The sequence below is a fragment of the Cyprinodon tularosa genome, unplaced genomic scaffold (genome assembly GCF_016077235.1).
Source record: "Cyprinodon tularosa strain WSP-4 unplaced genomic scaffold, ASM1607723v1 ctg1176, whole genome shotgun sequence".
In the NCBI taxonomy this organism is placed as follows: domain Eukaryota; kingdom Metazoa; phylum Chordata; class Actinopteri; order Cyprinodontiformes; family Cyprinodontidae; genus Cyprinodon; species Cyprinodon tularosa.
Window position 1 is genome coordinate 89,126 of NW_024037977.1, and position 26,385 is coordinate 115,510.

General features: G+C 50.9%; 1 protein-coding gene across 3 annotated transcripts in view; it reads right to left on the reverse strand.

Annotated features, from left to right (window-relative positions):
* Window positions 1-26,385, reverse strand: part of LOC119799213 (extracellular sulfatase Sulf-2-like) — a 62,539-nt gene that overhangs the window by 11,977 nt on the left and 24,177 nt on the right. For 2 of the 3 annotated variants that reach the window (XM_038309029.1, XM_038309028.1), the window contains exons 4-18: window positions 25,741-25,859; window positions 23,023-23,174; window positions 22,039-22,208; window positions 19,063-19,213; window positions 18,893-18,992; window positions 13,448-13,523; window positions 12,736-12,864; window positions 9,325-9,381; window positions 7,932-8,061; window positions 6,848-7,091; window positions 2,650-2,836; window positions 1,789-1,885; window positions 1,166-1,260; window positions 356-412; window positions 112-281 (exon numbers count right to left, since the gene is read on the reverse strand). In XM_038309029.1, the coding sequence (XP_038164957.1) occupies window positions 112-281; window positions 356-412; window positions 1,166-1,260; window positions 1,789-1,885; window positions 2,650-2,836; window positions 6,848-7,091; window positions 7,932-8,061; window positions 9,325-9,381; window positions 12,736-12,864; window positions 13,448-13,523; window positions 18,893-18,992; window positions 19,063-19,213; window positions 22,039-22,208; window positions 23,023-23,174; window positions 25,741-25,859 (1,934 nt within the window). The remainder of the gene's footprint in view (window positions 1-111; window positions 282-355; window positions 413-1,165; window positions 1,261-1,788; window positions 1,886-2,649; window positions 2,837-6,847; window positions 7,092-7,931; window positions 8,062-9,324; window positions 9,382-12,735; window positions 12,865-13,447; window positions 13,524-18,892; window positions 18,993-19,062; window positions 19,214-22,038; window positions 22,209-23,022; window positions 23,175-25,740; window positions 25,860-26,385) is intronic. The other variant, XM_038309037.1, reaches the window with a different exon arrangement.

A 26,385-nucleotide genomic window follows, 5' to 3' on the forward strand; every position in this document is an offset into this window, starting at 1 on the left:
GACCTGTAATGCTTAGGGTCAGGGGTCAACTGTAGACTGTAGAAATGAATGGAAGTCATGGGAAGTCCCCACAAGAATAGTGTAACACGTGTGTGTGTGTGTGTCCCGTACATGTCCAGAAGGGGGCGGTGTGCCAGTGCTGGTTGTCGTGGGTGAAGCAGGTGAGTCCGGGCATCGAACACGTGTCGTTGTTTCTAATCCTCTTGATCATCTTCCTCATCTTCTTCCTCCTCTTCTGCTCCTTCTGGATCCAGATCTTCTTGTTCCAGGCCCCGTCCTTCCTGCAGCACAGGTACAGGTGTTTACAGGTGAGAAACCTGGCCAGGATCAGCCTGCTCTGATACCTCTGACCTACCTGAAGGGATGAAGACCTCCTCTGAGGCGGAGCTTCTTCTTCAGCTTGGCCTTGTACCTGAACACAAGCTGAATGGGACTCTGCACTGACTTCCATTCATTTCTATACAGTAACACATCAGCAACACACACCTCCCCCTAAACACCACCTCAGTTCCCAGCTAGTCCTAACCCCCCACCCCCCAGGAGGAGCTTTCCTGGTGGGAACCAGTTGGCTGCTTCTCCCAGAGGAGCAGATTCTGGAGAACTGTCCCCACAAGCTGATAAAAAATGGCTACACTCACACACTTTCCTTTAGACTGACTTCTATCCATCCTGTTAACCCAACACTAATCCTAACAACCCTGTTGTCATGGAGACCACCCTGTGGGGGGATCAGACTAATACTGGACCTAAACCCAGAACCTCCTCCTGCAGGGCAGGTCTGCAGCGAACCATTATTTAGCAAACCGATTAATCTGTGGATTATTTCTTCCACTAATCGATTAATGATCGGACAGCCGAAGGTTCGTTAAAGAAGATCAGATGAAACCAGGTGAGACTGAACCTTTTCAGCTTCAGGAGGTCTGGATAGAGAATATTGACAAATGAAAAAATATTTTTATCTGAGATGCAAAATGTTTACATCATATTTTATGCAATCTTGGTATAATTGCTGCTCTAAGTGTGTCGCTCTTTCAGCTAAAGGCCTGTTTTTATAATCCAGTTAACGATTAATTGATTACTACATCAGTTGATAATTATTTAATGGATTAAATGATTAATTGTTGCAGTCCTATTGCTGGTGGCTCCTTTCTGGATGCGTACTCACAGATACTTGTTGCAGTCACACTCTAGGGGGCGGGATTTCTTCAGGTGACCTCTGACCTCTCTCAGGTTCTTTATCCTGGTCTGCAGAGTCTCGATCTGCAAAAGACCAGATGTTCTGTTTCTCCAGGTATCGGCCCAGACTGGTCCTGACCACAGACGGCCTTCCTTTACCATCCTCACAGTGACAGTTATATTGTATGTTATCGTATTTTATCATATCGTATGTTATCGTATCTTATGGTATTATACCTTTCACTATTTCAACTCAGAAAATGACCAACAGTGTGACTTCAGTGTGCAGCGTACGATGTTAGCCTACAGTTGACAGGTGAGCCCTTCCTGGATTTGTTGCAGTTCTACTTTCTGCGAGGCAAAGCTCAGCGTTTTGGTTTCTGTTGCAGAGTTTGCATAAGCAATGTGGCCAATGTTTGCATCTGTCATCTATCTCAGAGATGCAGAGATGATGTGTGAAGCTGCAGCAACAGAGGAGCAATGAGTTGAATAAAAAAAGAAAAAACAGTGATCTGACACCTTTCAGTGTCTGATAGATTCAGCTGGATCTAATTAACGGGGGGGATGAATCATTTGGGTCTGTCAGCGTCACTGCCAGCCAGCAGGCCTCACCTCATGGTCAATGTGCAGCTTGTGGTCCTTCCACGCCTGCAGAGATGTATAAACTCCGGTGTCGCACTTGATGGAGGCGTTGGACAGGATGGAGCACCTGCAGGGAGGCAGTCTGGTTAAACTGGGATCAGAGTCGCTCAGAAAGCGGCTCGGTTCACGCCCTCAGACATACTTCTTTGATCATTCATGCAGAACTGACCTCCGCCATCTGAGCCGTCAGCGACTCATCGCATTTCAACAGAACCCTCATGATTTTACAGCTTTGGTCAATAAAATCTGCAGCTGTTGGGTTTTGTGTTCCTGAAGCTAAGCAGCGCTTCAGACAGCATCCAGCTGTCACCTTGGAAACGGGAAGGAAATCCCAGTCTGGGATCAAAGGCGGGAAAACCAGACCGTGTTCAGGGACAACATGTTCTGTTCAGAACCCTGATCTAGAACGGTTAGAGGTCAAACAGAGGGAAATGGCCCTTTATCTGAATAAATGAACGAACGAATGAACGAATGAATGAATGAATGAACGAATGATTGAATGAATGAATGAATGAATGAATGAATGAATGAACGAATGAATGAATGAACGAATGAATAATTATCTTCAGTGTCTCTCAGACCTGAAATATTTCATGAGTCAATAAAACAACTTTAGCTTTGATGCGTTTATTACAAAAGATCAAAAATCTAAAACAAGTTCTGATTTTACCTCTGAGATAAAGAAACAATAAATCCTGTCAGAAAGTCATTGTGAAGAAAATCTCATTTCCAAACTCAAATTCAAAGGATCCATCAGTGAATATTTTAAACCTAATTCCTTAATAAATCTGTTTCCTGATGGAACCAAGGCTGATTTCAAACTCTTCTCACCTGTGAGTCACTTTCACCGCATCAGATGGCACCACTTGGTCAGGAACTCCTCCCAGTCCACTGAACTCGTCATCTGGCTCGCTCTGATTGGCTCCGCCCACCATGCTGTGGTTACCAGGGTAACCATTTAGGCTGGACAAGGAGCGGCTGTAGCGGTTTCTTGTGTAGCTCTTCATGGTTTTAAACCCTGAGGCGCAGAAAATTAGATTCTGAGGACATGAAGGAAATTGGTAAATCTGTAAACAAGTAAAACACAAGAAATCTGTAAGGTCAACCAATCAATCAACCAATCAATCCATCCATCCATCCATCTTCCTCCGCTTATCCGGGGTCGGGTCACGGGGGCAGCAGCCTAAGAAGGGAGGCCCAGACTTCCCTCTCCCCAGCCACTTCCTCTAGCCCCTCAGGAGGAACCCCAAGGCGTTCCCAGGCCAGCCGAGAAACATAGTCTCTCCAGCGTGTCCTGGGTCTTCCCCGGGGCCTCCTCCCAGTGGGACGTGCCTGGAACACCTCACCAGGGAGGCGTCCAGGAAGCATCCTAACCAGATGCCCGAGCCACCTCAACTGGCTCCTCTCGATGTGGAGGAGCAGCGGCTCTACTCCGAGTCCCTCCCGGATGACTGAGCTCCTCCTCCTATCTCTAAGGGAGAGCCCAGCCACCCTACGGAGGAAACCCATTTCGGCCGCTTGTATCCAGGATCTTGTTCTTTCGGTCATGACCCAGAGTTCATGACCATAGATGAGGGTAGGAACGTAGACGGACCGGTAAATCGAGAGCTTCGCTTTTTGACTCAGCTCTCTCTTCACCAGGACAGACCGGTACAGCGCCCGCTTCACGGCAGACGCTGCGCCAATCCGCCTGTCAATCTCCCGCTCCCTTCTTCCCTCATTCATGATCAAGATCCCGAGATACTTAAACTCCTCCACTTTTGGCAGGACACCCCCCCTGACCCGGAGAAGGCACTCTACCCTCTTCCGGCTAAGACTTACTGCCGGCAATGCGGACCAGACTCTGACACCGGTCATACAGGGACCTGACAGCCCATGTCAAAGGGCCCGGCACCCCGTACTCCTGGAGAACCCCCCACAGGGCCCCCCGAGGGACACGGCCGAACGCCTTCTCCAAGTCCAGAAAGCACATGTAGACTGGTTGGACGAACTCCCATGCACCATCTAGGACCCTGCTGAGGGTGTAGAGCTGGTCCAGCGTTCCACGACCAGGACGGAAACCACACTGCTCTTCCTGAATCCGAGGTCCGACTATCCGATTGACCCTCCTCTCCAGCACCCCCGAATAGACCTTGCCAGGGAGGCTTAAGAGTGTGACTCCCCTGTAATTGGAGCACACCCTCCGGTTCCCCTTTTTAAATAGGGGGACCACCACCCCAGTCTGCCAATCCAGGGGAACTGCCCCCGATGTCCATGCAACATTGCAGAGTCGCGTCAGCCAACACACTCCTAAAACATCCAGGACCTTAAGGAACTCCGGTCGGAACTCATCCACCCCCGGGGCCCTGCCACCGAGGAGCTTTTTAACCACCTCGGCGACCTCGCCCACAGAGATTGGAGAGCCCAGCCCAGAGTCCCCAGGCCCAGCTTCCTCAATGGAAGGCATGTTGGTGGGATTGAGGAGGTCTTCGAAGTATTCCGCCCACCGACCCACAACGTCCCGAGTCGAGGTCAGCAGCACACCATCCCCACTATAAACAGTGTTTGTGCTGCAACTGCCGTCTTTCTCCATGGCCTCTCCAAACACCTCCCACACCTGAGTTTTTGCCTCAGCAACCACCCGAGCTGCATGCCGTTTCGCCCACCGGTACCCATCAGCTGGTTCCGGAGTCCCACAGACCAAAAAGGCCCGATAGGACTCCTTCTTCAACCTGACAGCGTCCCTCACCGGAGGTGTCCACCAGCGGGTTCGAGGGTTGCAGCCATGACAGGCACCGACAACCTTGCGGCCGCAGCTCAGATAAGCCGCCTTGAGAATGGAGGAACGGAACATGGTCCACTCAGACTCAATGTCCCCCACCTCCCCCGGGATGTGTTCGAAGTTCTGCCGGAGATGGGAGTTAAAGCCCCGCCTAACACGGGACTCCGCCAGATGTTCCCAGCAGACCCTCACAACACGTTTGGGCGTGCCAGGTCTGACCAGCATCCTCCCTCACCACCGGAGCCAACTCACCACCAGGTAGTGGTCAGTGGAAAGCTCCGCACCTCTCTTCACCCGAGTGTCCAAGACATACGGCCGCAAGTCCGATGAAACGATCACAAATCAACCAATCAATCAACCAATCAATCAATCAATCAATCAACCAATCAATCATCTCTCCTACTAAATGAAAAACAGTCCATAGAGATGGAGGAGGAAGGTTCTGTCCACTAGAGGGCAGCATCCTCAAACATTATACAGATGCTAATATGGAGTCACTGCAAAATGTAAATAAAGTAACATGTGAGCAAACAACAGGAACAGACCTGCTGACATATTTGGACTCCTTCCTGTCCATTTTAATGACTGGTTGTGGTCTTTCCCACTCAGTGGCGTCTCCCTCCTGCTATCCAATAGTCACTACACCATTAGTGCCGACCACCGCAGGGTCAGCCAAGGTCACCCTTTCAGTTCACTTCAGTTTATTTCTATAGCTCTACAAAACACGTCATCTCAGATAACTTTCCAGTTCACCAGATCATCCAGTCAGATTGATTCAAAGTTTTCTATCTAAGGAAAACCAGCTGATTGCATCGACTCATTGACTCTTCAGCAATCCCTCACACTAAGCATGCTTGTAGCGACAGTGGAGAGGAAAAACTCCCTTTGAACAGGAAGAAACCTCCAGCAGAACCAGGCTCAGTGTGAGCGGCCATCTGCTGAGGCCCACTGGGGTTCAAGGAGACAGAAGCAGACATAGAAAAAGAAGCATAGATACAAAAGGCAACTGTCAACCAGCTCCACAGGCGGCCCCGTCCAGGAAACACACAGCCAGGCAGACGAGCTCCGAGCCAGCTCCCATGTCAGAGGATGAAGAGAGCACATCCAGTTAGTCACAGTCAGAGAAACAGGACTACACTGGAAAACAGGCCAAGCTTCAACATCTAGAAACAAAGGTGTTGATGGCAGCAGCACAGCTGATATTTCTCTCCAGGATGGAGTCACAGCCAAACAGGAACAGACCAGATGAAGCTACTATGAGAAAAAGCAGAGAGAGCAGAACGTTAGAGATTGAACTAACAGATTCTGCAGAGTGGGAGAATAGAGATAGAATGAAGCAGAATGATGAAAAAGGGGTCCCTATGTCCTCCAGCAGTCTAAGCCTATAGCAGCAGAACTATAGAGATAGAATGATGAAAAAGGGGTCCCTATGTCCTCCAGCAGTCTAAGCCTATAGCAGCAGAACTATAGAGATAGATCAGGATAACCTGAGCCACTCTAACTAGAAGCTTTATCAAAAAGGAAAGTTTTAAGCCTAGCCTTAAAAGTAGACAGGGTGTCTGCCTCACGGACTAAAACTGGTAGTTGGTTCCACAGGAGAGGAGCCTGATAACTAAAAGATCTGCCTCCCATTCTACTTTTAGAAATTCTAGGAACCACTAGTAAACCTGCAGATTGAGAGCGAAGTGCTCTGTTAGGAACATCAGGAACAATCAGATCTCTGATATCAGATGGAGCTTGGCCATTTAAGGCTTTATATGTGAGAAGGAAGATTTGAGCTTACCCTAGCTGACCTTTGCTGACCCTAACTGACCCTAGCTGACCCTGGCTTAGTTAAAGTGTCGCTGATTTGACCGGTTATCCCACCGTTTGTTAAAAATGGTGTCATAACGGAGATCTCACCTAAATGTGGTTCTGATTGAATATTTTCTTTAAGCCTTGATATGATTTATTGTTGTAGGGTTCAAAGGTTAACCTGAACAGCCCTCAGTAATTCCCCTGATGAAGCAGCAGTATCAACGTTCATCGGCCTTCCTTCACCAGCAGCTGGTGTGTCATGGCAACAGTCGCTACCAGAGCTTGGGCTGCTGCCATGGGGATAACAGATTCCTGATTCCTGAGGAAAAGGCCAGATGGTGTAGTTATATCCTACAGCGCAATCAAGAGGCCTCGGCTCAGCTGCACATGAGACGCCACTGACTGGGAAAGGCTCTCTGTTTGAGGTCCACTCACTGCTGCCACCTGCTGCTGGAACAAGGTAACACTCACTCTTCTTGGAGAAGAACGATTTCTTCTTGAACGACTTCAAGATGGGGGGCCGGAGGTTGGTGGGCAGGAGGTCGCTGAAGTCGCAGTTGCAGGCATCTGAGTTGGGAAGGTACAGCTGAGATTTGATGCTGATTGGATGTCGGTGGTTGGACACGCCCCTTTGGAAGCTTTTGACCCTGCCCCCTTCACTCTTGCATTTGGAGAGCCGCAGTTTTCCTGATGCATCCTCCTCACACTGCCACTTCTAAACACATAGAGAACAACGGGTCAGGAAGCTGAGCTCAGTTTGGTGCTGATAAACATCAGTCCAACTTGGGTTAAGGTCTTCACTGCCTATACTCCGCCACCATTTCAAGGAAACACTTGTGACCAGGGAAGTCCATTTCCTGGAGCCAGAACCTTCCAGAAGCAGATAAAAGGAATTACTCCTGAACCAAGAATATGAATTAGAAACTACAGCATAAGGTCATCGAACAATAAGCTTTGGTCTTTCTGATGTCTGAACAAGACCTGGTCCTGGACTGTTGGCCACTCTGAGCTGAAATGGTACCTGTAAATTCCCAGCTGACCCTGAATGCAGCGTCAGGGCAAAAGAGTTAAACACAACCTTTCAGTGCAAAAAACAAGACGGAAAGGACAGAAGGATGGGACCCAGCAGAGAACCAAGGACAGACCAATGGACACAACCAAGGACAGACCAATGGACACACCAATGGACAGAACAATGGACACAACCATGGACAGACCAATGGACACACCAATGTACAGAACAATGGACACAACCAAGGACAGAGCAATGGACAGGACCCAGGTGAGAATAGGACCAAGAGCATAACTCTGTACTAAACTTAGGACAGAACTTTGGAAGGAGAACAGGGCCTTAAAACGTGGAGGAACTGATGGAGCCATTAGAACTATAAGCTTTGATTCTTCTAAAGAATCAAATATATTCAATATGTTGAAAGAAGAAGTTCCTCCTACATGGAAACGGTTACAGAGGAAGGAGCCAAGGAGGAACCTTCTTTTTGTAAAGTTCTGGACCAGAGGAGGTTAATGGCAAAGAGTCTCCAGGTGCTTGAAGTACCTGTCCGGTCTGCTGGCAGGGCGTCTGGTACTCGGCTCTCTGGCACAGGTCTTTGACGCGCTGGTGTTTGGGTAGGACGTTCTCCTCCTCCGACACCTCCTTCCCCTCCACCCGCTGATGAAGCAGCTTCCTGTGAGAAAAAGAGTTTCAGCCCAGAACTTCCCGGATGATCTGGTTCTGGTTCTGTGAACTGTTTCCCTGGAGATAGATATGATGTGACACAGAGGCTGCTCCACGAGAACATGTAAGACCACCAGCTGATCACCAAAGGTCAGGAAGCAGATCAGCAAACCTTCACTGACAGCGGATGCTTCTGGACCAACAGACTGGCAAAGAATCAGAGGTCAGCATCCAGCACAACCAGTCAGCAGGAAGGTCAAATATCTGCTGACTTACTCCATAAGGAGATTCCATCCTGATATCTCAGAACAGACCCTACAGGTACCAGGAGACCCCTTCTGTAGGATCTCAGGGTGCTTTCAGAGCACAAAGAATGCACAGCTCCTCTAGAAGGTTCTAGACTGCTTTGATCCAGTTGAACGTTCAGTGTTAGCAAAACTATTGTCTTCATCTAAACCTTCAACTTGGATGTTAGATCCAGTTCCAACCAGGTTATTTAAGGAGGTATTCCCTTTGATCTCCTCCTCCATTCTAGATGTGATTAATCTATCTCTGTTACAGGGATATGTACCAAAGGCTTTTAAGGTTGCTGGAATTAAACCTCTGCTTAAGAAACCGTCTCTTGACCCAGATGACTTGGTCAATTATAGACCTATATCCAATCTTTCTTTCTGATCTAATATTCTTGAGAAAGTAGTTGCCAAACAAGTGTGCGATCACTTCCACCATAATGAACTTTTTGAAGAGTTTCAGTCTGGCTTTAGAGCTCATCATAGCACTGAAACAGCTCTGGTGAAAGTCACTAATGATATTCTCATGGCCTCAGATAATGGACTTGTATCTGTGCTCGTCCTGTTGGATCTCAGTGCTGCATTTGATACAGTTGATCAGAATATTCTTTTAGAAAGACTTGAATATTTTGTTGGAATTAAAGGAACAGCTCCAGACTGGTTTAAATCTGATCTATCTGATCGATTTCAGTTTGTTCATGTTAATGATAGATCTTCCTCATGCTCAAAGGTTACCTGTGGAGTACCACAGGGATCAGTGCTAGGACCAATTCTCTTTACTTTATACATGCTCCCAATCGGTAGAATTATTAGACAGCATGGGATTAATTTCCACTACATGGATGGTGGTTCCATTCTGTCTGCTTCAGAAACACCTTCATGACCTCCACTAAGACGTCCAGAGGAAGCTGTGGTCTGTTGGGATGGTCTGCAGTGGTCTGGAGCAGTTTCTGAACTAAAGGCAGGTGGTTGTGTTTAATTACCCTCTTTCCACCAGGAAGGAGTCTCTCCACACCTTTGGCTTCCTGTTCACCTGAAACCTGGAGCACACAGAGGAACAGCAGGGTGAGTTCTACCAGCCCACCATCCAACAGCATCCAACTGCCATCCAGCTACCATCCTACCAAAATCCAACACCATCCAATCACCATCCTACAAGAATCCAACAGCATCCAACACCATCCAATCACCATCCTACAACCATCCGACAGCATCCAACACCATCCAACCACCATCCAACAGCATCCAACACAATCCAACAGCATCCAACACCATCCAGCTACCATACCACAGCATCCAACACCATCCAACTACCATCCTACTACAATCTAACAGCATCCAGCCATCATCCTACAACCATCCGACAGCATCCAACACCATCCAACCACCATCCAACAGCATCCAACACCATCCAACAGCATCTGACAGCATCCAACTACTATCCAACAGCATACAACAGCATCCAACTACCATCCAACACCATGCAACACCATCCAACTACCATCCAACAACATCCAACACCATCCAACAGCAATCCAACAGCATTCAACAGCATCCAACAGTCTCCAACACCATCCAACCACCATCCAACAGCATCCAACTACCATCCAGCAGCATCCAACTACCATGCAACAGCATCCAACAGCATGCAACAACCATCTGACAGCATCTATCCACCATCCGACAGCATCCAACTACCATCCAACAGCATCCAACAGCATGCAACTAGCAACCAGTAGCCTCCAACACCATCTAACCACCATCCAACAATATTCAACACACTCCAACACCGTCCAACTACCATCCAACAGCATCCAGCAGCATCCAACAACCACCACACAGCATCCAACACCATTCAACCACCATCCAACAGCATCCAACACCATCCACCCACAATCCGACAGCATCCAACTACCATCCAGGAGCATCCAACTACCATCCAACAGCATCCAACACCATCCAACCACCATCCAACAGCATCCAACTACCATCCAACCACCATCCGACAGCATCCAATTACCATCAAATAGCACCTGATGGCATCCAACTACCATGCAACAGCAAACAACAATTCGACAGCATCCAACTACCATCCAGCAGCATCCAACTACCATCCAACACCATCCAACCACCATCCAACAGCATCCAACTACCATCCAACCACCATCCGACAGCATCCAACTACCATCAAATAGCACCTGATGGCATCCAACTACCATGCAACAGCAAACAACAATCCAACAGCATCTGACAGCATCCAACTACATCTAATAGCACCCAACACTATCCAACTACTATAAACAGTATTCAACACCATCCCATTACCATCCGACAGCATCCAACAACCATCAAACAGCACCTGACAGCATCCAACTATATCTAATAGCATCCAACACCATCCAACTACCATCCAACAGCATCCAACAGCATCCAACCACCATCCTACAGCATCCAGCTACAATCAAACAGCACCTGACAGCATCCAACTACATCTAATAGCACCCAACACTATCCAACTACTATAAACAGTATTCAACACCATCCCATCACCATCCGACAGCATCCAACAACCATCAAACAGCACCTGACAGCATCCAACTATATCTAATAGCATCCAACACCATCCAACTACCATCCAACAGCATCCAACACCATCCAACCACCATCCTACAGCATCCAGCTACAATCAAACAGCACCTGACAGCATCCAACTACATCTAATAGCACCCAACACTATCCAACTACTATAAACAGTATTCAACACCATCCCATCACCATCCGACAGCATCCAACAACCATCAAACAGCACCTGACAGCATCCAACTATATCTAATAGCATCCAACACCATCCAACTACCATCCAACAGCATCCAACACCATCCAACCACCATCCTACAGCATCCAGCTACAATCAAACCGCACCTGACAGCATCCAACTAACATCCAACAGCATGCAACCCCATCCAACACCATCCAACTACCATCCAACAGCATCCAACAGCATCCAACACCATCCAACCACCATCCTACAGCATCCAACTACAATCAAACAGCACCTGACAGCATCCAATCAACATCCAACAGCATGCAACCCCTTCCAACCACCATCCAACAGCATCCAACACCATCCAACAGCATCTGACAGCATCCACCACCATCCAACAGCATCCAACTACTATCCAACAGCATCCAACAGCATCCAACTACCATCCAACACCATCCAACACCATCCAACCACCATCCAACAGCATCCAACACCATCCAAAACCATCCAACACCATCCAACTACCATCCAAAACCATCCAACACCATCCAACTACCATCCAAAACCATCCAACCACAATCCAACATCATCTGACAGCATCCAACTACATCTAATAGCATCCATCATCATCCATCCATCCATCCATCCATCCATCTTCCATCCATCCCTCCATCATCCATCCATCCTCCATCCATCGTCCATCCATCCTCTATCCTCCATCCATCCATCCATCCACCATCCATCCATCATCATCCATCCCTCCATCATCCATCCATCCATCCATCCATCATCCATCCATCCATCCATCATCATCCATCCATCATCCATCCATCATCCATCCATCTATCCATCCACCCATCATCATCATCCATCCATCATCCATCCATCCATCCATCCATCCATCCATCCATCCATCCATCCATCATCATCCATCCCTCCATCATCCATCCATCCATCCATCCATCATCCATCCATCCTCCATCCATCCACCCATCATCCTCCATCCCTCCATCATCCATCCATCATCCATCCATCCATCCATCCATCCATCCATCCATCCATCCATCCATCCATCCATCCATCATCATCCATCCCTCCATCAGCCATCCATCCATCCATCCATCCATCCATCATCCATCCATCCATCCATCCATCCATCCATCATCATCTATCCCTCCATCATCCATCCATCCATCCATCTTCCATCCATCCATCCATCATCCATCCATCCTCCATCCATCGTCCATCCATCCCTCCATCAGCCATCCATCCATCCATCCATCATCCATCCATCCATCCATCTTCCATCCATCCATCCATCATCCATCCATCCATCCATCCATCATCCATCCATCCATCCATCCATCCATCCATCATCATCCATCCCTCCATCAGCCTTCCATCCATCCATCCATCCATCATCCATCCATCCATCCATCCATCCATCCACCATCCATCCATCCATCCATCCATCCATCCATCTATCCATCCATCCATCCCTCCATCCATCCATCCATCCATCCATCCATCCATCCATCCATCCATCCATCCATCCATCCATCCATCCATCCATCCATCCATCCATCCATCCACGCTGTGGGCTCTGAATAGCCCCTCTGGGTGTTTCCACCTGTTGGCTGATTTGTCGGTGTCCAGCAGGGATAGGATGGACTTTCCGTCCATGTCTGGAGGAATGTCGATGCCGGCGATGTCCAGGATGGTTGGAGCCAGATCGATGTTCAGAACCATGTGAGCGTTACTGAAACAAACACCCAGATTTTCATGGTTAGGATCCGTCATGATTAAAGTTCTCAAACAGGGAGATAAATTCCTGACTTTCCTTCAATTTGTAGATAAAATAAAGATCCAACTCTGGAAAGTTTCTGTTGCTAGGCTACAGCAGAGCGAGGAGGCATGGTTGTCTAGAGATGTGCTTCTGTATAGCATTTCAAAGTAAATAATTCATGTTAAATTGGGCTGAGAAAGCTTTAAACGCAGTGAAGAGCAGTAAATCTGCTCATGGTGCCGCAGCTCTGAGGGCAATAATCTGCTTTAGCTGCTACACCGACTCCCGTTCCCTCTGAGGAACACTAAAATCAGATCTAAATGATGCATTCTGCTGTCACTCTGATCAGTTTTAAGCTTAATTTGGTGCTGATTTCTAACAGAAGAGCTGCAGAGCTGATCCAGATGTTAGCTCAGCTCCTCCAGACAGATCCCTGATCTGTCAGTTAATCAGAGGGGCTATTGAAGATCAATCCTTCAGCCACTGCAGCCTCAGAGGAGGGCCGTGCCGAAGCTTCGTCAGTGGTGGGTGTGGGGGGCGTTGGGTTGGTGCTTACATGCTGCCTTGCTCCACGTTTGGTCCTCTGATGTAAAACGGTACCCTGATGTCGAATTCATACGGCATGGATTTACCTGCAGACACAGGGCAGAACACGTCACTGGCCTTGGTGCTGAACCTGAGCTGGTCTGAGCAGGTTCATAGTTAAGGTCTCTTTCTGTTTGCAGGCTTCAACGCTCAGCCTCCCAGTTTATTCCTGTTCTTATGAACATCAAGTTATGAGCATAGAAATGCAGAACAGGAAGTTGAAATGGATCAATGAGCAGAATGAGCAAAACCTGATCTAATAAAGGCCAGACTGAGCAAAGCTAAGCTGAGGAAGTAACCCAAGAAATCTAGCTAGCATGAGACAAGTTAGCTACAGACTAAGCTAAGCTAAGCAGAAATGGGCTAACTGAGTGGCCTCTAATTGAAATCATGGACGGCTGGTGTCCTGAAACTTTCTGCTGCATCACTATCAGCAGGCTGATGGTGGAGCTAAACTGGAACCGATCTAAAAACTCCAGGATAGACGCCCTACAGGACAGCAGTCCTATGGGACAGCAGTCCTACAGGACAGCAGTCCTACGGGACAGCAGCCCTATGGGACAGCAGCCCTACGGGACAGCAGCCCTACAGGACAGCAGTCCTATGGGACAGCAGTCCTATGGGACAGCAGCCCTACAGGACAGCAGTCCTACGGGACAGCAGCCCTATGGGACAGCAGCCCTACGGGACAGCAGCCCTACGGGACAGCAGTCCTACGGGACAGCAGCCCTATGGGACAGCAGCCCTACGGGACAGCAGCCCTACGGGACAGCAGCCCTATGGGACAGCAGCCCTACGGGACAGCAGCCCTACGGGACAGCAGCCCTATGGGACAGCAGCCCTACAGGACAGCAGTCCTATGGGACAGCAGTCCTATGGGACAGCAGCCCTACAGGACAGCAGTCCTACGGGACAGCAGCCCTATGGGACAGCAGCCCTACGGGACAGCAGCCCTACGGGACAGCAGCCCTATGGGACAGCAGCCCTATGGGACAGCTTTCCTACGGGACAGCAGCCCTACAAGTCAGCAGCCCTACAGGACAGCAGCCCTATGGGACAGCAGCCCTACAGGACAGCAGCCCTACAGGACAGCAGCCCTATGGGACAGCAGCCCTACAGGACAGCAGCCCTACAGGACAGCAGCCCTATGGGACAGCAGCCCTATGGGACAGCAGCCCTACAGGACAGCAGCCCTACAGGACAGCAGCCCTATGGGACAGCAGCCCTATGGGACAGCAGCCCTACAGGACAGCAGCCCTATGGGACAGAAGCCCTATGGGACAGCCGCCCTACAGGACAGCAGCCCTATGGGACAGCAGCCCTACAGGACAGCAGCCCTATGGGACAGCCACCCTATGGGACAGCAGCCCTACAGGACAGCAGCCCTATGGGACAGCAGCCCTACAGGACAGCAGCCCTATGGGACAGCCACCCTACAGGACAGCAGCCCTATGGGACAGCCACCCTATGGGACAGCCGCCCTACAGGACAGCAGCCCTATGGGACAGCAGCCCTACAGGACAGCAGCCCTATGGGACAGCCGCCCTACAGGACAGCAGCCCTACAGGACAGCAGCCCTACAGGACAGCAGCCCTACAGGACAGCAGCCCTACAGGACAGCAGCCCTACAGGACAGCAGCCCTATGGGACAGCCGCCCTACAGGACAGCAGCCCTATGGGACAGCCGCCCTACAGGACAGCAGCCCTATGGGACAGCAGCCCTACAGGACAGCAGCCCTATGGGACAGCCACCCTATGGGACAGCCGCCCTACAGGACAGCAGCCCTATGGGACAGCAGCCCTACAGGACAGCAGCCCTATGGGACAGCCACCCTATGGGACAGCAGCCCTATGGGACAGCAGCCCTACAGGACAGCAGCCCTATGGGACAGAAGCCCTATGGGACAGAAGCCCTATGGGACAGAAGCCCTACAGGACAGCAGCCCTACAGGACAGCAGCCCTATGGGACAGAAGCCCTATGGGACAGCAGCCCTACAGGACAGCAGCCCTACAGGACAGCAGCCCTATGGGACAGCAGCCCTATGGGACAGAAGCCCTACAGGACAGCAGCCCTACAGGACAGCAGCCCTACAGGACAGCAGCCCTATGGGACAGCCACCCTATGGGACAGCAGCCCTATGGGACAGCAGCCCTACAGGACAGCAGCCCTACAGGACAGCAGCCCTATGGGACAGCAGCCCTATGGGACAGCAGCCCTACAGGACAGCAGCCCTATGGGACAGAAGCCCTATGGGACAGCAGCCCTACAGGACAGCAGCCCTATGGGACAGAAGCCCTATGGGACAGCCACCCTATGGGACAGCAGCCCTACAGGACAGCAGCCCTACAGGACAGCAGTCCTATGGGACAGCAGCCCTACAGGACAGCAGCCCTATGGGACAGAAGCCCTATGGGACAGCAGCCCTACAGGACAGCAGCCCTATGGGACAGAAGCCCTATGGGACAGCCACCCTATGGGACAGCAGCCCTATGGGACAGCAGCCCTACAGGACAGCAGCCCTATGGGACAGAAGCCCTATGGGACAGCAGCCCTACAGGACAGCAGCCCTATGGGACAGCAGCCCTACAGGACAGCAGCCCTATGGGACAGAAGCCCTATGGGACAGCCACCCTATGGGACAGCAGCCCTATGGGACAGCAGCCCTACAGGACAGCAGCCCTATGGGACAGAAGCCCTACAGGACAGCAGCCCTATGGGACAGCCACCCTATGGGACAGCAGCCCTATGGGACAGCAGCCCTACAGGACAGCAGCCCTATGGGACAGAAGCCCTATGGGACAGCAGCCCTACAGGACAGCAGCCCTACAGGACAGCAGCCCTATGGGACAGCAGCCCTATGGGACAGCAGCCCTACAGGACAGCAGCCCTATGGGACAGAAGCCCTATGGGACAGCAGCCCTACAGGACAGCAGCCCTACAGGACAGCAGCCCTATGGGACAGCAGCCCTACAGGACAGCAGCCCTACGGGACAGCAGCCCTATGGGACAGCAGCCCTACAGGACAGCAGCCCTACAGGACAGCAGCCCTACAGGACAGCAGCCCTATGGGACAGCAGCCCTACAGGACAGCAGCCCTACAGGACAGCAGCCCTATGGGACAGAAGCCCTATGGGAAAGCAGCCCTACAGGACAGCAGCCCTATGGGACAGAAGCCCTATGGGACAGCAGCCCTACAGGACAGCAGCCCTATGGGACAGCAGCCCTATGGGACAGCAGCCCTATGGGACAGCTTTCCTACGGGACAGCAGCCCTATGGGACAGAAGCCCTATGGGACAGCAGCCCTACAGGACAGCAGCCCTACAGGACAGCAGCCCTATGGGACAGCAGCCCTATGGGACAGCAGCCCTACAGGACAGCAGCCCTATGGGACAGAAGCCCTATGGGACAGCAGCCCTACAGGACAGCAGCCCTACAGGACAGCAGCCCTATGGGACAGAAGCCCTATGGGACAGCAGCCCTACAGGACAGCAGCCCTACAGGACAGCAGCCCTACGGGACAGCAGCCCTATGGGACAGCCACCCTATGGGACAGCTTTCCTATGGGACAGCAGCCCTATGGGACAGCAGCCCTACAGGACAGCAGCCCTATGGGACAGCTTTCCTACGGGACAGCAGCCCTACAGGACAGCAGTCCTATGGGACAGCAGCCCTATGGGACAGCCACCCTATGGGACAGCTTTCCTATGGGACAGCAGCCCTATGGGACAGCAGCCCTACAGGACAGCAGCCCTATGGGACAGCTTTCCTACGGGACAGCAGCCCTACAGGACAGCAGTCCTATGGGACAGCAGCCCTATGGGACAGCAGCCCTACAGGACAGCAGCCCTATGGGACAGCTTTCCTACGGGACAGCAGCCCTATGAGACAGCGGCCCTCCAGGACAGCAGTCCTATGGGACAGCAGCCCTATGGGACAGCCACCCTATGGGACAGCTTTCCTATGGGACAGCAGCCCTATGGGACAGCAGCCCTACAGGACAGCAGCCCTATGGGACAGCTTTCCTACGGGACAGCAGCCCTATGAGACAGCGGCCCTCCAGGACAGCAGCCCTATGGGACAGCAGCCCTACAGGACAGCAGCCCTATGGGACAGCTTTCCTACGGGACAGCAGCCCTATGAGACAGCGGCCCTCCAGGACAGCAGCCCTATGGGACACCAGCCCTATGAGACAGCAGCCCTATGGGACAGCTTTCCTATGGGACAGCAGCCCTATGGGACAGCAGTCCTATGGGACAGCAGCCCTATGGGACAGCAGCCCTATGGGACAGCTTTCCTACGGGACAGCAGCCCTACAGGACAGCAGTCCTATGGGACAGCAGCCCTATGGGACAGCTTTCCTACGGGACAGCAGCCCTACAGGACAGCAGTCCTATGGGACAGCAGCCCTATGGGACAGCTTTCCTACGGGACAGCAGCCCTACAGGACAGCAGTCCTATGGGACAGCAGCCCTATGGGACAGCCACCCTATGGGACAGCAGCCCTATGGGACAGCAGCCCTACAGGACAGCAGCCCTATGGGACAGCAGACCTATGGGACAGCTTTCCTACGGGACAGCAGCCCTACAGGACAGCAGTCCTATGGGACAGCCACCCTATGGGACAGCAGCCCTATGGGACAGCTTTCCTACGGGACAGCAGCCCTACAGGACAGCAGTCCTATGGGACAGCCACCCTATGGGACAGCTTTCCTATGGGACAGCAGCCCTATGGGACAGCAGCCCTACAGGACAGCAGCCCTATGGGACAGCAGCCCTACAGGACAGCAGTCCTATGGGACAGCAGCCCTATGGGACAGCAGCCCTACAGGACAGCAGTCCTATGGGACAGCCACCCTATGGGACAGCTTTCCTATGGGACAGCAGCCCTATGGGACAGCAGCCCTACAGGACAGCAGCCCTATGGGACAGCAGCCCTATGGGACAGCAGCCCTACAGGACAGCAGTCCTATGGGACAGCAGCCCTATGGGACAGCAGCCCTACAGGACAGCAGCCCTATGGGACAGCTTTCCTACGGGACAGCAGCCCTACAGGACAGCAGCCCTATGGGACAGCTTTCCTACGGGACAGCAGCCCTATGAGACAGCGGCCCTCCAGGACAGCAGCCCTATGGGACAGCTTTCCTATGGGACAGCAGCCCTATGAGACAGCGGCCCTCCAGGACAGCAGCCCTATGGGACAGCTTTCCTATGGGACAGCTTTCCTATGGGACAGCTTTCCTATGAGACAGCGGCCCTATGGGACAGCTTTCCTATGGGACAGCTTTCCTATGAGACAGCGGCCCTATGGGACAGCCGCCCTATGGGACACCTGGACCCTAACCCTGAGGCCATCAGGCAGACTGACTTCCTAGAGGATCTAGTGGTGAATCCCTGCAGGATGGACCATGGTTACCTTTGACTAGGCCGAACTGTCCGATGTGGTAGCCGTGGTCTGAGGTGTAGATGATGTAGGTGTTCTCCAGCTCACCCGTCTCCACCAGCATGTCGTAAAGCTGCAGAAACAAACAGGTTTTTCTCCATCTGCTCCACATGCAGATGTTTCCCCTCCAGCATCATCTTTACCTTCTCCATGCTGTCGTCTACAGACAGCAGCGTCTGCAGCCGCTTCCTCTGCAGCATGTTGGTGAACTCCATGTGGATGGGCTTCATGGGGCCAGTGTAACGCATGATCCAGTGCTTGTCCATGTTTGGAGCATAGTTATAACTGGGAGTTCTGGTCAGACAGGTGAAGGAGAGAAAATACGATATGCTCCTGTCATCAGCCAATCAAACACCAGCATTCCAAGGCACAAAGAAAAACTGATGTTCTTAAACACAAACATGCTGACTGTTGAAATACGTCTCATAAATAAAAACCTCTCCGTTTCTGAGGAGACTTCAGCGGGGGACAGAGTGACCAAACCCGACCCAGTGACTGTATGCTTCCCCCGCCTGCCTTACTGGGCAGCACAGGGCCGCCGTTTTCCAGGCTACCGTCACCGGGTCGCCGGGGTTCCCAGAGCAGCCCCCCGGCGGAACCGAGCCCTCAGCCCAGAGCTGAGGGCTCGGTTCTGCTGCACTGCAGTCGACCAAAATCCCAGACGATTTTGAAATTCCCCCCGGACATTTTTTTAGGTCTGTAAAGTAGGACATGTCCGGGAAAAAGGGGACGTCTGGTCACCCAACCATATCAACAATCTGATGTTTCAGTGAGTGAGTGCTTGTTGCTATGATCCGTCTTGGCTTAGCAACCTTAAGGACCAGCACCTAATACCCTTTAGAGTAATTCTATGACCCTTTAAGGCCGTTAAAACATTTTCTTTGAACTACTGCAGAAAGTTAAAGGTGCTAGAAAAGAAATCACTGGATGGACTATTTCTTTATTTGGTTATTTTAAATGTCGGTCTTTTACTGTCTGAGTGCAGCAGGGTGCAGCAGGTGGATGGAAACCTGTCGCATGTAGGTTTTTGGGGAGGGGGTCGTTACTGGAGGGCCCCACCTTCTAATGACGTCCCCCACCCCAATTTTATTTTGCATTTTAGACACTTCAATCTACAACATTTTCACAACACACATCTATGTAGAGCATTGCTGGGGGGGTCAGGGGCACCCGGGGGTGGGGTTTATTTCATGGGCCTCACTACGGTTGGCTCCCCCCATTCTCTCTCGCATTTAGACATTGAGGGTTCTGGGTTGTCAATTGGGGGGGTGCGCTGGCACTGCCTGTACTCTGAAGGGGGGGTTGACTGTGCTGGACACCCCCTTTTGGTACTCCCAGTTTTAATGACACCTGAGAGGAACACGCAAAAACACCCCATTTGAGCGGAGGGGGGATCGGGGTCTTCTCACACCCCTGTTCTCTGGCTGCCCCCGGAGTCTGGGGCTGGGGATTATTGGATGTGACTGTTATGTGTAATTATACATCCATTTTTTTTTTTTTTCGCCAAATGCAGAGCCCATCCGCCCCGTCTGCGGCTCCCGGGGGCTCCGGCATTGGGGTGGCTGAGGAGCTTCATCTGGGCTGTCTCTCCCCCTCCCTCTGGTGGGGGTCTGATTCCCTGGGCTGGCCCCTCCTTGGTGCCTTTGCCCTTGGGGAATTTTTGGGCGTCTGGGGCTTTGGGTCTCCCAGCGCTGGATTCAGTGCTCTGGGGGGGGGCGCCTCTTCAGCTCTGCACAACCACTATTGAGCATTTTCACTATTGCACTTTCACAAACAAGTACAGGTGCTTAGTTCCAGGTACTCAGAGATTCACTTCCACACAGAAGGCCTGTATTCTGATCTTCAGGTAACACAGAGTACATGTCAGACTAAATATTCCGTAAAAATTCAAAAAATATCCACTGGACTTGGTTTCCAAGGTTTGGAGACGTTTCTCTTTCTCTCCTGGAAGCTTTCTCCATTCTAATGTCTGGATCCGCAGTGAGTTTGAGTCTTTATAGACAAAGCCTTCTATCGCTTGGAAACATGCAAATGGAAACCGATGAATGGGTCGTTTGGTTCCATTGTTAGCCTGTAATACCTGAAACCTGTCTATGGTTCTTGAAGTCATCGTTAAAGGGGGGGGATTGCCATTATGGGGGGGATTGTTACCTGTAATACCTGAAACCTGTCTATGATTGATAAGAGTCGGTCGTTAAGGAGGTATTGTTCACCGGCTGGAGCGGGTAGGTTCCTCGTTCCTCTGTGATGCGGTGGGGGGGGGGGGGTGTGGTGATATCTGGAAGGGCGAAACGTCTTCATATCTTGGAAACCAAGTCCAGTGGATATTTTTTTAATTTCTACGGAATGACTACGACCTGGATGACTGAGAACCTTCATCAGCATATGTCAGATTAAATAATACTACTGATACTTCTGCGATAGAATCTAGGTGTTGATTTATCGTATGTCTCCTTCCATGTCTGTTGGTTGTTCTGTTCTTTTTCCATCTCTTTGCAGGTGATGAAGCAGACTGAAGATGTTTTATCATTATCTCAATTTTATCTCCTCTTTCTTTCATCTTTTCTCCTGTTTTTCCTTTCCTGCTCTACTTACATTTCAGTGTCCATATAATCTGTAAAACTCCCTGCATGATTATAATAAAGCAATTTATATGCATGAATCAAGCAGAACACTATGGCGATAGCCGTACTGCTCCACTGGTGAAATTAAAACCTGTTGGGCTCTTTCTGGCATCAAGACAATTATTCTTATCGCCAGACGGGACACTTTAAATAAAAAAGGAACCGTCGCATCAGATGGAGACGCTCGGCTGATAAAGGGTTAAACTGAACTGATTTAAAGTGACGTCTAGAGCTCTGGTACTAGACTAACTCTGAGTTTAGAGCCAGCAACCAGACAGCCAATCAGGAAAACAGTCCGTCAATATGTGAATCAGTCAGTCAGTTACTAGATCAGTCAGTAAATGAATCAGTCAGTCAGTTACTAGATCAGTCAGTAAATGAATCAGTCGGTCAGTGTGTGTTTGGACAAAAACAGGCAGTCAAACTGAAATAGACCGAATCCAGAACCAGTTCAGAACCGCCCAATTGAAAGCCTGACCCGATCCAGATGCCTACATGTGCTGCGAGGCGTTAGGGAAGGCGCTGCTGTACTGCGGCGCTGAGTCCTCGGGTCCATGAGGCGCAGCGTGACTCAGAACCATTAGAACCGGTCGGTGAGGGAAGGTCCGCTTCGACGCCTGGAAGTACCGGATGGACTCTGCTGTAATCAGATCCGTCAGGTAGTCCTGGAGACACACATGGAGACAGAACCAACCAGATCAGAACCCGACAGAACCAATTCTATTCTATTCAGTTTATTTCTATAGCTCCAATTCACATCATGTCATCTCAGGTCACTTTCCAGTTCACCAGGTCATCCAGTCAGATTGATTCAAAGTTTTCTATCTAAGTTTAGGAAAGTTGGGGAAAAACTTTCCAGGAAAGTTTTAAGCCTAGCCTTAAAAGTAGACAGGGTGTCTGCCTCACGGACTAAAACTGGTAGTTGGTTCCACAGGAGAGGAGCCTGAGAACTAAAAGATCTGCCTCCCATTCTACTTTTAGAAATTCTAGGAACCACTAGTAAACCTGCAGATTGAGAGCGAAGTGCTCTGTTAGGAACATAAGGAACATGTTTTTATCCTGTGCAGGCAGTGATCTGCAGAACTGGACTTGAACACAGCAGGAAGGGAGTTCTGGTTTTGTTCTGAGTAGGATGGACCACCTGCAGACCGACCAGGATATGGAGGACCAGAGCCAGGATCAGGAGACACTGACTGAAGTACGGAGGAGGAGGCATCATGCTGTGGTTTCTGCAGAGGGAGGGGGCTGGATGGAGATAAGTATAGCCACCTGCAATTGGTCAGCTGGAACCCAATCAGAGCTGAGACTGATCCAACAAGACGTCTAAACCTGGAAGTTCTCAGCAGGACGTCCTCGGTTCGACGTAACCAGTCAGCAGAGAAGGTTCTGGTCCAAACCCGCTCACAGACACACATCAGATATCGACTGAGAAAACCTGTTCCGGTCCTGCTGAGCTTGGGTTCTCCTGCTGGTTCTGACCTGAGGGTACAGCGCTCCGTGCTTCTCCCGCACGCCGTTGCGGCTCAGGGTGTAGTTGTAGAAGCGGCTGTTCTTCACCAGGCCCAGCCACTCCCTCCAGCCGGCGGGGACGTAGGAGCCGTTGTACTCGTTCAGGTACTTCCCAAAGAAAGCTGCAGACAAGTCCAACAAACAGAATCAGTAGAAGGTAGCAGAAGGTCCACCTGACCTCCTCTGGAAAGTTCAGCCAGTTAAGTTCTGATCATTAAAGCTCCACCAGCTATATTTCAGTTCTGCTTAGTTTATTTCTATGTGCCAATTCCCATCATGTCACCTAAGGTGACCTCATAGATCCAGATCAACCAGATCATCCAATCAGATTTATTTTTCATTGATTGAAGTTTTCTATCCAAGGAAAACCAGCTGATTGCATCGAATCATTGACTCTTCAGCAATCCCTCACACTAAGCATGCTTGTAGCGACAGTGGAGAGGAAAAACTCCCTTTGAACAGGAAGAAACCTCCAGCAGAACCAGGCTCAGTGTGAGCGGCCATCTGCTGAGGCCCACTAGGGTTCAAGGAGACAGAAGCAGACATAGAAAAAGAAGCATAGATACAAAAGGCAACTGTCAACCAGCTCCACAGGCGGCCCCGTCCAGGAAACACACAGCCAGGCAGACGAGCTCCGAGCCAGCTCCCATGTCAGAGGATGAAGAGAGCACATCCAGTTAGTCACAGTCAGAGAAACAGGACTACACTGGAAAACAGGCCAAGCTCCAACATCTAGAAACAAAGGTGTTGATGGCAGCAGCACAGCTGATATTTCTCTCCAGGATGGAGTCACAGCCAAACAGGAACAGACCAGAATCTGAGCTCAGTTCTCCTGCTTTGGTCCAAACATCATGAATGTTAGTTCCACTGACCTACAGGGATTATAATGTTTGATGTTTCATCCACAGGTCTGAGCTCTGTTATTAATCAGCTTAGCATACATCAGTAAACCGCTCCTGTCTGACAGTGAGAGCTGCTGCTGGTTTAGACAGAACCTGATCCTGAAGATTCTCAGGTCAGGGTCCAGCTTCAAAGTTCTGTCCAACTGGAACTGAAGTTTTCTAGAAGATGTTTCTCCTCTCATCCTAGAGGCTCCTTCAACTCTGACTAGTGGAGGGGAGCAGCCAGATTAATATACTGGAGGTGGAACAAAGAATAAGGGAATCTAAAGGAGGCTCTGACCCCTCCCACTGGATTGGCCATGGCGGTCACCTGAGGGGTTAAAGGTCATTAAGGGGTTCTGATGGGTGGTTAACTTACAGCTGCAGGGTCTTAAAGACCGAACCAGACGATAACGATGAAGATGACTGATTCTGAGGCACCGAATGAATTCAGTTTCTGGATGATAAAAGTCTTTCCTCATAATGAGAGATGAACCAGATGAAAGGTCTGCAGGTACTGAGGACTCAGCTAAAGAAAACCTCCACCTGAAAGCGCTACACACCATCCAATCCACACAATTTAGCAGTTAGCCTAGAAGAGAGCGTGACGACAACATAAACCTTCAGTGGAGTAAAAACTAAGACCATCGAAAGGTTAAAAAAAACCTGCATCCATGATGTAGCAGCCCGGTCTATATGGACCCAGTCTGCCTAGACCTCGTCTATCTGAACGCAGACTATCTGGACACGGTCTGCCTGGATCAGATCTACAGGGACCCAGTCTACCTGGATCTAGTCTACTTGGACACGGTCTGCTTGGACCCTGTCTACCTGGACCCTGTCTACCTGGATCTAGTCTACTTGGACACGGTCTGCTTGGACCCTGTCTACCAGGACCTTGTCTACTTGGACAGGGTCTGCCTGGACCAGGTCTACCGGGACCCAGTCTACCTGGACACTGTCTACCTGGACACGGTTGCTTCCACCGGTTCTAAACCACTCAGCGCTCAGAACAGACATCAGACTGATGATGGTTCTGTTGGAAGATGCTCAGACTGCAGCTGTGGTTCTGGACCAATGAGCAGAACTAGAAAAGAGGAGGTCTGGTTCTATTCATGGTTCTGAAGAAAGGTCCAAACAGGAGCCGATATACCTGGACCCAGTCTGCTTGGAGCCGATCTATCTGGACCCAGTCTACCTGGTCTACCTGGACGTGCTACGCCTGGACACGGTCTACCTGGACCTGGTATGCCTGGACCCGGTCGAACAGAGGAGGTCTGGTTCTATTCATGGTTCTGAAGAAAGGTCCAAACAGGAGCCGATATACCTGGACCCAATCTACCTGGACCCAGTCTACCTGGTCTACCTGGACGTGCTACGCCTGGACACGGTCTACCTGGACCTGGTATGCCTGGACCCGGTCGAACAGAGGAGGTCTGGTTCTATTCATGGTTCTGAAGAAAGGTCCAAACAGGAGCCGATATACCTGGACCCAATCTACCTGGACCCAGTCTACCTGGTCTACCTGGACGTGCTACGCCTGGACACGGTCTACCTGGACCTGGTATGCCTGGACCCGGTCGAACAGAGGAGGTCTGGTTCTATTCATGGTTCTGAAGAAAGGTCCAAACAGGAGCCGATATACCTGGACCCAATCTACCTGGACCCAGTCTACCTGGTCTACCTGGATCTGCTACGCCTGGACCCCGTCTACCTGGACCTGGTATGCCTGGACCCGGTCGAACAGAGGAGGTCTGGTTCTATTCATAGTTCTGAAGGAAGGTCCAAACAGGACCCGATGGCCCACCTGTTCTGTATCCCGTGTTGTTGAGGAAGACCCCGAAGGTCCGCGGCTCGTGCTGGCGTTGCCATGACAATGAGGAGCAGTTCTCGTTGTTGGTGTAGGTATTGTGGTTGTGGACATACCTGAGAGAGAGAAGCAGGTGGAGAGGTTCAGGAGGTTCTGCTATTGGAACCGTGGTTCCAGCTAGAATGGGTCTGGAGGTTCTGAGCAGAAAAAGAAAAAAATTGGTGTTCTTCTAGATATGATGGTCTGTGGAGCTGTTGCTATGGAGACATGGGTTCCATCAGGGGCCAAACAAGCCCACTGAGGGCCACAGATGGACCCGGCCAGGCTGTTTGGGACCCAGACCTCGTTTTCTGTTTGAGGACTGAGCTGCTTGATGTGGAGCCAGGCGGACCCAGCAGGAGGACGCTGCTCTGGATGGACGGCAGAGTGAGAAACAAACGGTTGCTATGACTGCATGCTTCCACCCAGAGGGTTTGAGCAGCGGTTTAAACCCCAAACACACCAAATCTGATTAGGCATCAGATCCGACAGAAGATCGAGCCTAAGAGGTGGTGGCGTTTAGCACTGATTGACTTTGAGGATGATTTCCTGCAGGGGGCATTGCTGTGTAGCTCCGTCAGACTACGCAGCAATGGTCATCCC